The sequence below is a fragment of the Drosophila sechellia genome, chromosome X (assembly GCF_004382195.2).
Source record: "Drosophila sechellia strain sech25 chromosome X, ASM438219v1, whole genome shotgun sequence".
In the NCBI taxonomy this organism is placed as follows: Eukaryota; Metazoa; Arthropoda; class Insecta; order Diptera; family Drosophilidae; genus Drosophila; species Drosophila sechellia.
In genome coordinates, this window is record NC_045954.1 from 15903542 (window position 1) to 15918234 (window position 14693).

Here is a 14693-nt window from a genome sequence, read left to right on the forward strand (position 1 = left end):
CTGTCTTACCCTTTTAGTAAAAACGAAGTTCTTCTAATTGCACTACTTTTTTCTTAAAGAAGCTTTTTGTTGCTCGATCAACTTATAATCCGAGTTTCACATCTCTCAAGTGTTCCAATCACTCCAGTTGGGATTTGTCAAAATCAAAAATACTAAAATATGCTAGGGCGTTGCCACACTAAATTCATGTAGGGATGGTACTGCATTGTCGATCTTTCTGCATGTCATACATTCAACGATCTTGGTCCACGACAAAATGGTCAGTGATGCAAAACTCACCGGATTCACCCAACTAGGTTGTATCTTGGTTCAAAACACCCTTATTAAATTCCGTTTAAATGGCCGGAACCTGTTGATTAAAAGGCAGGTTGTTCGAAAGTGTCGTAAATAAATGAAAGCTGCACTTAAAGACACTTTATCGTTTACAAAAAGCATTCAATTGCTGGTATTTTCTTTAGATATATTGGGTTGTACTTTAACAGTTTTAGAAACCTAAAAGAAGAAACCTAAGACCATTTCACTAAAAACGTGCAAAACTAAAGTAAAAAGCAATTGTAACCTATAAAAGATAAAATCCTTGCTGCTTTGTTTGATAGTTAATAAGAAATTGATAAAATGATAAAAAGCTTTTGCGATTTAAGAATGCCAGGTTGAGGATAAACAAAAGTAACCTGTGGATCCCTTCCAAGAAATGATATACCAATATTTGTACACATCGAGATTAAAATGGACTTCCATGTCCATTGTCCTAATTTTGATGCTGCAGTTTCGTTGTTCGTTGGAATAACTGCAGCGTGGAGAATGCTTTCAATAATACAATCCTTAATTGGGTTCGCATTTTGCTAACTTAGTTGTTGCAAATTAATTTACCCCCACTCTCGGAACACAGACAAAAGCTCGCTTCGCAGAAAAAGCTTAAGGATTCAGAGAAAACTTTGAAACAGCACACGAGAGTTGAGTGGAACACTCGCGTCCGCCGACTTCGCTTTCCGTCAGAGGGATGCTGTAATCCCCTGAAATTTTATATTCGTTATATTCCCGAAGAAGACAAGAGACGTGCTGTACGAAAATCATTTTTCATTCACGTAAATTACCCACACAAATGTGTGCGGAACAATTAGCTGATTCAATTGTTCTCGCCCGCCACTTGCCAATTGGAATCGAAAAGTGTCAAAGTTTCAGGAGGTTCTTTTTGTTTAATAATACTGTGTTTAATATGCATATGTTCGCGTGTGTGGTGCGCATGACATACATACATAAATGCCAATAAAGTCCGAAAAAATCGCATTCATTTGCGAGGAGACTTCGCAGGACGTTATAAACACCTTTATACACATTCTGGAAATGGCAAACGCAGTGCCAAGCCCACGCAACTTATAAATAGGATATACATTGAATGAAGTAGTGCCATGAGTGCAGTGCCGCATGATATTTGGTCCATTCAAGGAGTCGCTCCTGGACCTACAAAGTCACCATAAAAACCTTCCGTCTAGTGAGACAGCGTAATGTGAAAAATGTTGAGGGCGTACGGGCCAGGCATTTAAATTTATTAACTAACAATAAACATATACGTAAATCTTAAAAAAAAAACCGAGTGACACAATAAGCTAACAACAAAGACCAGAAGTAACCAAGTGCTTACAAATAAGATGAATAGAGCAAAATCTATTGAGTGACACCTACGCAAAGAACGAGTGTGTGCTTAAGTGTAACATATACACAACATATACATCAGGTGGGCGGGTTTTGCGCATAGTAACCCCCCTCCCCAAGCCCAAAACTTTGCATTAACTTTATATTATCCAAAACCTAGAGACAAAAAATCATTGAGTGAATTTCATTATTTTAAAAGTTACGCCCCGCCCCCCCAAAAAAATAAAAAACTCTAGATCCGCCTCGGTAGCAAAATATGTTATACGCAAGCGCTCAATACGAAAACCTCCTTCTCTCTACCTCCCTCTCTTTCTCTTAACAGAATCGGAACAGCAGTTAGCAGAAAGCAACAGCACAGCAGCAGCAGCAGCAGCAGCATCCGCTTAGCAGAGCAGCAAATGCTTCGGAAGCAAAAGCAGTAAAGCTCGCAGCGCTACTACGTTACGTGCCTATGAGTGGGCGAGTTTGTGTACATGTCTGGACATGTATTTGACAGCCTTTCCCTTTTGGCCATTGGTATGCTTCGTGTGGCTCTGTAAGTATTGTCCTCGCAACATGGTTCGTCCTCGGGGGGCAGGTGAAGGGTAGCTCTCTGTTAACGCCCACGATGCGCTCAGATCAACAGCACTTTTCCTCAATGAAAACTTGCACACGAAAACTAGCCAATTGAGAAAATTCCCAGCTCAAGGGGGCTTAATTGTAATGCGAATTTCCAGGAAGATGCAATCTATAATATGTGCCAGGAGGCATCAAAGAACTTGCATCGAATTGAATGAACCTTTTTTATTTAAGATATTGCTTGCATACAAAACGGTGTCCATGACTATGTACACATGTATGTATGCATGTTATTGTAAAGCTGTATGGGTGTGAGATCTTTTTGAACTATTGGAAAACCTTTTAACTCAAGACATGACCTTTGTACGTATCAAATCAGAAGCATTGCATTCAATGCTCCTTTCATATGAAAGGTGTTGTATTTTCCAAGAATATTGCAGTGGCATGGGAACAATAGCAAAACGTGTCTTTTGCTATCTGCTTTGAATGAGAATGGGGGATTTCCCTTAAACTACTTGTAGACACATGCAATTCAACTTAACACGATTGAACTTGTTTGATAAGGCACGACCCTTTGCTGCATTTTGAGCTAATTAGAAGTTAAATGGTGCTGATTTAAATCCCTTAAATCCTAGGTCTCGGTCTAGGCGACTTGACGAAAATTGCTGTGAAACGTAACGCGCCCCACTATGGAATTCACCCGACAAACGCACTGGGTCGTTGGGATTGGAATAAGCACAAGCAGCTGCACTCGGATGCCAGAATCGGGCATTTAGAGGCGGGCAACGAGTCGCGGGAGGACCAGCTGTCGGAGGAGCTGAGCAAGTTCGGCGAGAAGCTCTTTCCCGTCTCCAACTATCCGCCGTATCAGCAGAATAACGAGGATAGCCAGGAGGTGCATCATAGTGGAGAGGGTAAATTGCATACGATGGAATCGTCTGTGCCATCCAAGACTAGAATATCCGGTGGCACCAATTCGAACGATACTCCCAAGTTCCGCAACATTGGCGCCCAGAGGGGTCGAACCGAAATAGCCGGCGTTCGCGAGGCTGATCGAATCAGTTCACGTGGTCGAGATGGTTTTATAGGTGGGCCGAGCAACAAACAGAAGCCATTTAGAGTCAATCTGGCCGTTCTGGTGCAGGACGATCCCAGTCAACCGGGTGAGACGTACTCCAATTGCCAGAACTCCCATGAATCCGACGAGAACTGCAATCCCGAGGAGGATGCAGTGCCGAATTTGCAAAGGGATTGCGAGAAGACCGGGATACATGTGATGTGCCCGCGAACCTTTCGATGCATCAGCAAGTATTGGCTCTGCGATGGAGATGATGACTGCGGTGACTACTCGGATGAGACGCACTGCGGAGCCAGGACGAATTGTACAGAGGATCAGTTCGAGTGTCTGAACGGATTCTGCATTCCACGAACCTGGGTATGCGATGGCGAGAACGATTGCAAGGACTTCTCCGACGAGACCCACTGCAATCGCACCACCTGCACGGATGAGCACTTCACCTGCAACGATGGCTACTGCATCTCCCTGGCCTTTCGTTGCGATGGAGAGCACGATTGCAATGACAACTCGGATGAGCTCAAGTGCGCGGCGGTCATCAACAGCTGTCCGGAGGGCGAGTTCAAGTGCCGCGGCGGATTGGGCGGAGCAGGAGGTCCCAGTGGCCAGTGCATCCTCAATCGCTTCCGCTGCGATGGCGACAACGACTGCGGCGACTGGAGTGACGAGGAGAACTGCCCCCAGAAGCCATCACTATGTACCTCGAACGAATACAAGTGTGCCGACGGCACCTGTATTCCTAAACGCTGGAAGTGCGACAAGGAGCAGGATTGCGACGGCGGAGAAGACGAGAACGACTGCGGTAGTCTCGGCTCGGAGCATCCACTGACCTGCGGATCCGATGAGTTTACCTGCAACAATGGCCGCTGCATTTTGGTATGACTTCTGGAGGAGTCTCCTTAACCTCTTTACCTCATTGAGTTTTCTGTTGTCCATCCAGAAAACTTGGCTCTGCGATGGCTATCCAGACTGCGCTGCTGGAGAGGATGAGGTTGAGTGCCACCTACAATGCGACCTGGGACAATTTTTATGCCCAACCAAACAAAACCTAACAAATCTTAAGTAAGTTGAATTGCTCATTGCAAGCAATCCAATTCCCCATTTCCGATTCCCGATTGCATTTTTCAGGATATGTGTCCATCAGAAGCACATTTGCGATGGCCACAACGAATGCCCCGCCGGCGAGGACGAGGCCGACTGTCCCAAGGAACGAAAGTGCTCGGAGCCGAGTCCTTGCGAGCAACTCTGCATTGAAACCACTGCAGGATTGAACGAGTGTGCCTGTCGACTTGGTTATGTCATGGACAAAAACAAAGTCAAGTAAGTAGACGATTGTGTTTACCGGCTATTCCGAATGATATTAAAGTGATGCCACGATTGATCAGCTGCACGGATATAGATGAATGCCAGTACCTGACCAGTCCGGTTTGCTCACAAAAATGCCACAACACAATGGGTTCCTTTAAGTGCTCCTGCGAAACGGGCTACATACTTCGTCCAGATCTCAGATCCTGCAAAGCACTGGGTGGTGCGATGACCCTGCTGGTGGCCAACCGATGGGACATACGACGGGTGACGTTGAGTAATAACCGATACACGGCGATTGTCAAGGGACTACACAATGCGATCGCACTGGACTTCCACCATCGCAAGGGCCTGATGTTTTGGTCCGACGTGTCCACCGATGTCATCAAGATGGTGTATATGAACGGGACGCGAGTTCGAGACGTCATCAAATGGGGTCTGGAGTCGCCGGGTGGCATAGCAGTCGACTGGATACACGACCTGCTATTTTGGACGGATTCGGGCACGAGGCGTGTGGAGGTTTCCAACTTCCAGGGAAACCTGCGCACCGTCATCGCATCCTACGATCTGGACAAGCCGCGTGCCATTGTGGTGCATCCGGGCGAGGCGTTGGCCTTCTGGAGTGACTGGGGACCGAATCCGAAGATAGAGCGCGCTTACATGGATGGAACCCAGCGAAAAGTAATCATATCAAAGGGTGTGACCTGGCCAAATGGCTTGGCAATTGACTTTCCCAACAGCAAGATCTACTGGGCCGATGCCAAGCAGCATGCCATCGAATGCTCCAATTTGGACGGCAGTGATCGAAACAAGATCCTTAGCACCCATTTGCCACACCCATTTGCCCTCACTCTCTTCGAGGACACCATGTACTGGACGGACTGGAATACGAAGACTGTGTCGGCGGCGGACAAGATAACGGGGAAGGAGTTCAGAGCGGTCCATGAGAATTTCCATTTCCCGATGGACATCCATGCCTATCATCCGGCTCGTCAGCCGGAGTATGCTGATCGTTGCCAAAAGGATCGACGGGGTCTGCGTGGTGGGTGTTCCCATCTCTGTTTACCCAACAAGACATCACGACGATGCGGATGTCCCATTGGACTTTCTCTGAAGGAGGACGGCAAGACCTGTAAGAGTACGGCCGATAAACTGGTGCTGGTGGCGCGACGAAAGGACATTCGCTTGCGGCATCTGAGGGACAATCAAGCGGATCCCAACGATGTGGACATGATTGTTCCCTTGGATAACCTGAAGCATGCCGTTGCCCTGGATTGGTGCAGCGACACGGACTTCATCTATTGGACAGACGTGGAGCGCAGCACCATCAATAAGGCGCATCTCAATGGAAGCTACCAACAGCGAGTGGTGCACTCGAATCTAGTTTCCCCAGTGGGTCTGGCCCTGGACTGGATAACCGATAAGCTCTATTGGACAGATCCGTCGACGAATCGCATTGAGGTCGCCACCACGAATGGAAAGATGCGAACCTTGCTCATATGGGAGAAGCTTTACAAGCCACGGGATATCGTTGTCAACCCAATTGGTTAGTTGAACACGTATTACTTATCTTATTAAAGTCCATCGATCCTTGTATTCATTAAGATACTTGCTAAAGTCCTGCATGAAAAGGACGTACTTTTGGGTACTCCTCTTATAACTTAAAGTCGATTCATCATTGGCACTGTGACACTCAGTCCAGAGATAAATCAAGTATTAGTTAGCATTTTCTATGGTTACAGCTATTGTGCTAATGTTTATTACTCTCCATTTTAAGAGGGCTTCATGTTTTGGTCGGATTGGGGTGATGATCCCATGATTGAACGTGCCAATATGGATGGACATGAACGTGTCACCATCACATCGAAGAAATTAATATATCCCAATGGCCTGGCGATTGATTATGAGAAGAGCAAGATCTACTTCGTCGATGGTGGCACAAAGACGTTGGAGAACATGAACTTCGATGGCAGCGGTCGCCAGGTGATTCTAAGTAAGTATTCACTGATAAAACCCAAGGATAATCGTATCTACAACTTGTATCCTAACATACTTCGTCTTATGCACAGATGGACTTGGCCATCCCTTCGGCTTGGATGTCAACGAGGGCCGAGTGTTTTGGACAGATTGGGATACCAAGTCGGTGATGAGCGCCAATAAGCTGACTGGCAAGGACACCAATGTCATCATCGCCAACAGTACAGACCTGATGGACATCCGGGTGTTCCATCGCACCCGCAGGCGCATCTTCAATGCGTGCGACAAGCTGAATGGAGGATGCTCCCACCTGTGTCTCCTGAATCCCACCAGTTACACCTGCGCCTGCACGGTGGGCGTTCAACTGAAGGAGGATAGGCACACATGCTCCGAAGGACCTACTCAGTACATATTGTTCGCTCATAGGATCGATATAAGGCAGATATCATTGGATTTCGATCACCTGATCGATGTGGTGCTTCCACTACCGCCGATCTCGAATGCAGTGGCTCTGGATGTCGACCGGAAGACGGGCTACATCTATTGGTCGGACACCATTGAGAACGTGATCATGAGCTCGAGTCCAGATGGTCTGCACGTTCAGAAGATCGTTGGCGATAGCCTGGAGAATCCCGATGGTCTCGTTGTCGATTCGATTGGTCGTACCATATATTGGGCCGATGCCGGTCGCCACACCATCGAGGTGGCAAGTCTGGATGGCAGCAATCGTCATGTGATTGCCTACAAGGATCTGGAGTCGCCACGTGGCCTGGCCTTGGATTACGAAGCTGGCCTCTTGTTTTGGACCGACTGGGGACACTATCGCAAGATTGAGCGCTCCCATTTGGATGGCAACGAGAGGTCTCGCATTGTGACCGCCAATCTGGGATGGCCCAATGGTCTGTCACTCGATTTGAAGAGCAAGCGAATCTACTGGGTCGATGCCCGCCTGAAGACCATCGACTCTTGCGATTATACCGGAAATCAACGCAAGTTGATCATGTCATCTCTGCATCATCCGTACGCTCTAGCTCTATCGGATGACAATATCTACTGGACCGACTGGAAGTCGAAGGCGTTGCACATGACGGAAAGACGTAACATCAGTGCCAAGCGGGATATAATCACCAACATCGATGGCCTGATGGACATCAAGATCATCTATCAGAATCAGAATCAATCAACGATGAAAAATGCCTGTGGTAACAACAACGGCAACTGTTCGCATCTCTGTCTACGTAATCCATCCGGATATTCATGTCAATGCCCCATTGGATTGCGATTGCGCCAGAATAGCACAACCCAGTGCCAAAATCTGCCAGAGGTAAAGTTCATGTTCTATTCTATCCATTAGCAAGACCAACTAAAAGGATCTTTCTTTCAGGACTATCTTCTTATTGCCTTGCGTTCGGGCATTGGCATGATCTCGTTGAACTCTGGAGATTTCATGGACGTCGTTTTGCCCATAAACGGAGTGCATGGAGCAGTCGTGCTCGATTATCATTACCGCAAGAACCTACTCTTCTTTGCCGATGTTAATTTGGATGTTATACGTAGAGTTAACCTGTTGAACTTAACCGAAAGCAAGGTGATTGTCGGTACGGATGTGCTCACGCCCAACGGAATAGCCGTTGACTGGATTGCGGATAATCTGTATTGGTCCGACACGGATCGCAAACTAATCGAGGTATCGCGACTTGATGGAAGCTGTCGCAAGCGGATCGTCGAGGATAACCTGGGTGACCCACGATCGCTTATTGTGCATCCAAAGAAAGCGTAAGATCAACTTTATTATGCAGTTCATATTTGTATACTTCAATTCCCTTGCAGCTACCTGTTCTGGTCGGATTGGAGCTCGCCGGCGAAAATCGAACGCAGCTACTTGGATGGCTCAAATCGCACGGTGATCATAACATCTGGAATCGGCTTTCCAACAGGCCTTACAATAGATTTCACGTTAGTTGCTCTATGCGGTAATTTAATTTGTATAATTTACAAAATTCATATTATTATTTTGCAGCAATCGCCGATTGCTGTGGGCCGACGCCTTGGAGGACAACATCGGTCAAGTTGATTTCAATGGTAAACGTCGTCAGACCATTGTTCCTTATGCACCGCATCCTTTTGGTCTGACTTTGGTAAGGCTGACTAACATGTATTAGCCAGCAAAATGCACTAATATATATAATATATATATCATTCATTTAGTTTGAAAACAGTATATTCTGGACGGATTGGTACAACAAGTCGGTGTATCGATCCCAGAAACTGGCGCGCAGTGGATATGGCAATCCGTTTGAGGTGCGCGATGCCCTAAGTGGCGCACTCGATATTCGCGCTGTCTCGCTGAGCCGTCAACCCAAGAGTGTGAATCACTGTGCCCAGGATAATGGAGGCTGTACGCATCTCTGTCTCAATCGCAATGTGGACTACGTGTGTGCGTGTCCGGATGTGATGGATCCCAAAGATGTGGCATGCTCCATTAAGCCAAAAGTTTTGGTGCACGCCAACTTGGAGAACGATCAGTTGCTGGAATATTCCGACGAGTCCACCGATGATTCCACACCGCCTGAGCTGCTGGGCGAGTCCAATGACCATGATGATGATGGTCATACGAAGAAGAGCGATCAGGAGCGAGAGTTCTTTGTCCTCGTGGCGCTGGGCGTGGTCATTGTTATGGTGGTCATCATTATACTTGTTATTTTCAGTAAGAAAATGTTGATGTTCGGTGGAGCTGAAGAAATCTCTGGAGCCTTGAAACCATAGAGCAATGGAGCTATGCTAGCACTTCTAGAGATTTCTATAACCTTCACAATGTTCCACATTTAGTTTCGATCTTAATCTTGATACTATACCCATTATCCTGTACTTACAGTGCTCGCTTTCAACACGAGCAAGAAGAAAAACAAACGCAATTCCCGCGGCTCCAGCAGATCTGTACTAACCTTCTCCAATCCAAACTACAACGTTGATGGCACGCCGATGGAACCGAAGACGAATATATGGAAGCGTTTTAAATACGACAAGACCCATGTAAGATACCATATAGGATGGAATCGAAAGTGCTGGATTATAATTGCAATCCTTTCAGCAGGAACGAGCCGGCGTCTACGAAGAGCGCAGTCTGACCACGGAGACGGCATCCTCGAGCCTCTTCGTCCCGACTCCATCCCCGATGGCGTCGCCCTCAACCAAAACAATCCAACTGACAACGCTCTCGACTATCACATAGTTGGCATAAATAGTTCAAATGGCCCACAAAGGGGATCCTCTGAAACCATTTACCGATTCATGCCATCATCGTGATTGATTTGATTGTAAATGTAAAAAAAATTAGAAATGTTTTTAATTTGATCTTGAAACCCCAGTAGAGAATTCTGCGATTTTTTTTTTTTTTTTTTTTTTTTTTTGTGAAAGTGCAAACGTGTCCTGTTAAAGCTCAAAAATGGGGGTTTTAAGATAATACAAAATGAATATATTATATATGTAATATGATATATTATTCAATTATGTAATCACTAAATTATTTTCCTATTTTGTAATAATAAGTAATAACTATTAAGTAATTCGGGTGCTTCAACTTTGAAACAAAAGAATATCCTACTGTTGGGCGCGTTTTTTGTTTGCTGATCACGAAATTGATATTGAAAATTGAAATGACCATACACACCATGGTTTATGTTTATGTCTGATTGCCAATGATCAAATCATTGTCAAGTCCAATCGTAAACAACACAGTGTAAGCGGAAGTTCTTCAGCGATTTCCGTTTCCGCGTCGCGATTTTAAGTGCAAATGTCGAAACACTTCCAGTTCTCTTATTTTATATATGTATGTATGTATGTGCTAGACTGTTGATTTAAGTCTGTATGCCAAATTGTACAACGTAATTAAACGAAGAAGTGTTAACAACAATTTCCAGAGTCCAAGGAATACAAAAATACCATGGCTCATATACATTTTATTAAACGGGTTTTGTTTTAAGACATGTTTTTCAAAATACGAAAATCGCGGACTTAATTCCATTCAGGGATTCGGCAAAATATCTGGTAACTTAAGTTTTCTATCCGTGTTTGTAAATATATTTTTTGCTTGCAGATGTATAAACTATTAAATACACAAAGAAGCATTCTTTTATTTGCTCAACAATATCGGGGCAACATGATTTTCGTCTTATCCGTTTTTCGAATTTATGAATTTCCTATGTTCTTGGCATTTTTAAGCTGAATCCAGAGAGAGAGAGTATCATACGTTTTGGCCAGAATAGATTGTAATTTTTGTAAAGGTACTAAACGAGTTAAAGGTTTCGTGTTTGTAGCGAGAATGCAAAATGTAAGGTTATGTTTACCATCGGGGATGATCATTCTGGATATATGTGGAAAAATCTACATTAAATGTTGTTACGAATTTACTTAGTGTATCCCAATGTGTGTTTTATTTTTTGTGTTGTTCGACTTTCATTTCGAAAATAACGACATAAAAGTGCATTTGACCAATTGGAAAGCATTCGTATCAGCACGTAAGTATTTCTGAGTATCCCATTAAGTTTTGCAGAGTTCACGGATTAGAATGAAAGCGGCGATACACAAGTTGTATAAGGATAATAGGTCGCCAAAGCTTTATCATGATGAGCTTTGCAAAAGCTGGGCTTTTTGTCCTTTTTGCTATTTTGTCTTCAAAACTGTCTAGCATGATGAATTTTTGGCTTAGAAATAATACTTTTATTAAATTTATATATTTTAAAAACATCTTTAACTTATCGGGCTTTTAAGAAATTGGTCTGGGCTTAGCTTGAGCACAGGTTTCGCCGGCAAAAGCTCGTCGTCTTCGTCGTGGGAGTTGATGCCAGGACCTAGGTCAATGCTCCAATTTAGAGCGGATTCGTATCTTGAATTCATTTTGGAGTTCGTGGAACTTGGCTTGATCAAAATGCGATCGGGCAGTTTTTTTATTTAAACAATAATGATAGATGATTATATTGTGAGTTTACCGTAAATTGATGTATGTAAATATGTAAAAAAAAAAAATTTTTTTTTATAATAAATTACTAAAAAATTAACTTTCAATATTCCATGTTACGTGCTTATGAACTTTTCTGTGCCTAAGTTTTTTTTGCAATGAACTAATGTACCAGGTGTCCGCTTAAATTTCATGCGTGCTGCCTGTTCTAATGCGAAAAAAAAGGGTTTTGCCACTTATGGACACAAAGTAAAAGGCGTCTTGACTTAATTGCAACATGCTTTGCGCATGGCGAATACAAACTGTGCCAGCGGCTATTGATGCTGCATTATATAAAGCATGCCACAACGTGCAGCACTTTCAATACGGAAAAGTCCAAATTGTGATGAGAATGTCAGGATTTCGCTGTGCTGCGCTATAACAAAAAAAAAGAAAAGTACATCCAGTAAAAAATATATTCGAAAATATTCCTTAAGCTCAAAGTGATATTGAAAATGGTTCGAGTATCGCTAGTTCCATTCCTTATAATCGGGTAAGTTTTTCAAAAAGTTAGTTCTTAACTAGACTCTAGTTTTGAAGGTATCTTTCTGTATACGTACTAAATTTCTTGGTATACAAAACTTAATCCAGCTAAGTGCCGCCTGAAATTAGTTTGACTGACACTTGCAGCTATGAAATTTTAATCCATGTCTAAGTACCCAATGGCTTGTCATTTAGCTTAAAGGCAAAGCAATCAATAAAAGTTGACAAACAGTCGATTGATTTTATAATCCCTACACTCTGGGCGGAAGTGAATGAAACCAAGGACAGCAGTTCATTTATTCAAATTTATCACCATGTTTCAGATTTATGGTTCACTTCTGTGCGTGTGAGGATGGTGCATCCTCAGATCTTCTGTATATGAAGACATTGGGACCCTCGGCGATTTTAACAAAAATGCCGAACATATCGAATGAGTTTAGTTCTAGAATTTTCAGTTCTTTTCGCATATTGCCATCTTCAAAGCCAACAACAAATGGATCGCTTAACCGCAGTAAAAGCTCCACGAACTTAAGTTACTCCTCCGAGATTTCGAATCAAAGACGAGTTCGACGAAAAGCAGCGGCCGACATGCTCAGTCGTAATATCTCAATGATTTTGGAAAATCTACTCAAGCGCTACGAGCAATCCCAACTACCCACTCATGGCCAAGGAGTTCCGACGGTGGTGCAAACGAATATCCTCATCCGGAGCATGGGACCAGTGTCCGAATTGGACATGGACTACTCGATGGACTGCTATTTCCGGCAGTATTGGCGGGACAAGCGGCTGAGCTTCAAGGGGCCCATCAAGAGCCTATCCCTGAGCATCAAAATGCTGGACAAGATCTGGAGGCCAGATACATATTTCTACAATGGCAAGCACTCGCAAATTCACATGATTACCGTGCCCAATAAATTGCTGCGACTGGATCAGAATGGCGGGATACTTTATTCAATGAGGTAAGGAAAGAAACCTTTTCCTAAATTCCCTAAATAATTAGTAACTTTGGGCTACATAGACTAACAATTAAGGCTACTTGTCCCATGGAGCTGCAAAACTTTCCAATGGATAGACAATCATGCCCCCTAGTAATTGGAAGTTGTAAGTTAATAAACATTTATATTTACTCCCCTAGTCATGTTAACCTTTCTAATCCTTAGATGGCTATATCAATCAACAGCTAATCTATGAATGGAAAAACCAGGACGATGCAGTGTCCTTTGTGCCAGGAATGACCCTAAATCAATTTGATCTGATTAGCATGATGCATCGCAATTTTACAACCGTGCGTCGGGAAGGCGATTTTTCGGTCCTGCATGTAGCTTTTAATCTCAAACGACACACAGGATATTTTCTCATTCAAGTAAGATACACATTAATAATTGAGCAAGTGCTTGAAAATATGCTATGCAATTTTGTGGAACTTCGTTTAGGTGTATGTACCCTGTATTCTGATCGTGGTGCTGTCATGGGTCTCCTTCTGGATACACCGCGAAGCCACCAGCGACAGAGTGAGTCTTTGCGTCACCTCGGTGCTGACCCTGTCCACCATTAGTCTGGACTCACGAACCGATTTGCCGAAAGTCAAGTATGCCACAGCTTTGGATTGGTTTCTATTGATGAGCTTTCTCTACTGCATTGCCACCCTGTTGGAGTTCGCCGGTGTCCACTACTTTACCAAGCTCGGCAGCGGAGAGAGTCCGCAGCTGGAGGATCAGTGGGAGGACATCTGTATAGCCAACTCATTATCGGATCATGCCGGCGAGGTCGATGGCGATGGCGAAGCTGACGCCGATCCATTTGCGGATGAGGACTCCAGTAATGGCAGCGAAAATGATGAAAACGAGGGCGGAGCAAGTGAGTCCGTTGAGTCCAAGAGCGGTGTCTGTGTGTGCAACAAAAACGATGCTCTCGGGCTGGAATATGAGGTTTCGCTACAGAATTCACTAGCTGGTGCTGGTTTTCTCAAAAGGAATGCCATTTTTTGTCCCACATATAACGTGAGTAACGTGAGTTTTAATGTTCCGGAAAGCAACTGAAATTCGCGTATTTATCAGGACCCATCGTACATCCTGCCAAACACCATGGAGAGAACCACGCAAACGGAGCCCCCGGCCGTTTCCCGCTTGCATCAGATGTGGATGTGCCTGAAGAGCGACAACAGTTTCCGGAAACAACGAGAACGCAACGCGGCGGCCCAAAAGAGCGAACAAGGTGGCGCCAACTGCTATGTCAATAGTGTATCCCTAATCGATAGGGTGGCGCGTATCGCCTTCCCCATGTCCTTTGCATTTCTGAACCTTCTGTACTGGTGGGCCTACGGCATGTACAAGAAGGAGTTCTCATGGTCCAATATGAAGTCATAGAGTAGATTAATAAACGTTGCTTCCCCGAATTGAATTGCTTTTTGAATGCATGCTGCTTTGCCGGTAAAAAGCTCGTTGTGCGGTGGGTGACCGCAATAGATGTGGTTTAAGTGCCAATCAATCTGCACTTATTTATGGATCTGTGTCAGTGTGTTCAGATGCAATGGTCGGTCATTTTTCTAGGACATTTCTCGAAGCAATAAGGATAAACACCTCAAAAGGATTTGGGAAATTAAAGTTGCAAATGTAAATCATACAATTTGGAGCTCTAAAAATCGAT

The 14693-nt window shown here is 44.3% G+C and overlaps 2 protein-coding genes across 4 annotated transcripts; both read left to right on the forward strand.

Moving 5' to 3' along the window:
• The first annotated feature begins 1039 nt into the window (after positions 1-1039).
• On the forward strand, positions 1040-10986 carry LOC6620006 (low-density lipoprotein receptor-related protein 4). 3 transcript variants are annotated; one of them, XM_032726394.1, is made up of 14 exons: positions 1040-1735; positions 1976-2188; positions 2847-4162; positions 4227-4348; positions 4415-4606; positions 4672-6137; positions 6369-6584; positions 6661-7892; positions 7953-8344; positions 8399-8524; positions 8589-8706; positions 8777-9275; positions 9444-9601; positions 9660-10986. In XM_032726394.1, exons 2-14 carry the CDS (start codon positions 2137-2139, stop codon positions 9798-9800), a joined length of 6030 nt encoding a protein of 2009 aa, XP_032582285.1. In that variant the 5' UTR covers positions 1040-1735; positions 1976-2136; the 3' UTR covers positions 9801-10986. The 3 variants fall into 3 exon arrangements, with proteins under 3 accessions (XP_032582285.1, XP_032582284.1, XP_032582286.1); XM_032726393.1 differs by having other exon boundaries at positions 1040-2188; XM_032726395.1 differs by having other exon boundaries at positions 1042-2188; positions 9663-10986.
• A 788-nt stretch (positions 10987-11774) lies between these two features.
• LOC6620007 (gamma-aminobutyric acid receptor subunit alpha-2) lies at positions 11775-14432 on the forward strand. Its single transcript, XM_002044183.2, has 6 exons — positions 11775-12057; positions 12371-13006; positions 13066-13148; positions 13208-13410; positions 13481-14047; positions 14105-14432. Exons 1-6 carry the CDS (start codon positions 12020-12022, stop codon positions 14411-14413), a joined length of 1836 nt encoding a protein of 611 aa, XP_002044219.2. The 5' UTR covers positions 11775-12019; the 3' UTR covers positions 14414-14432.
• The last annotated feature ends 261 nt before the right edge of the window (positions 14433-14693 follow it).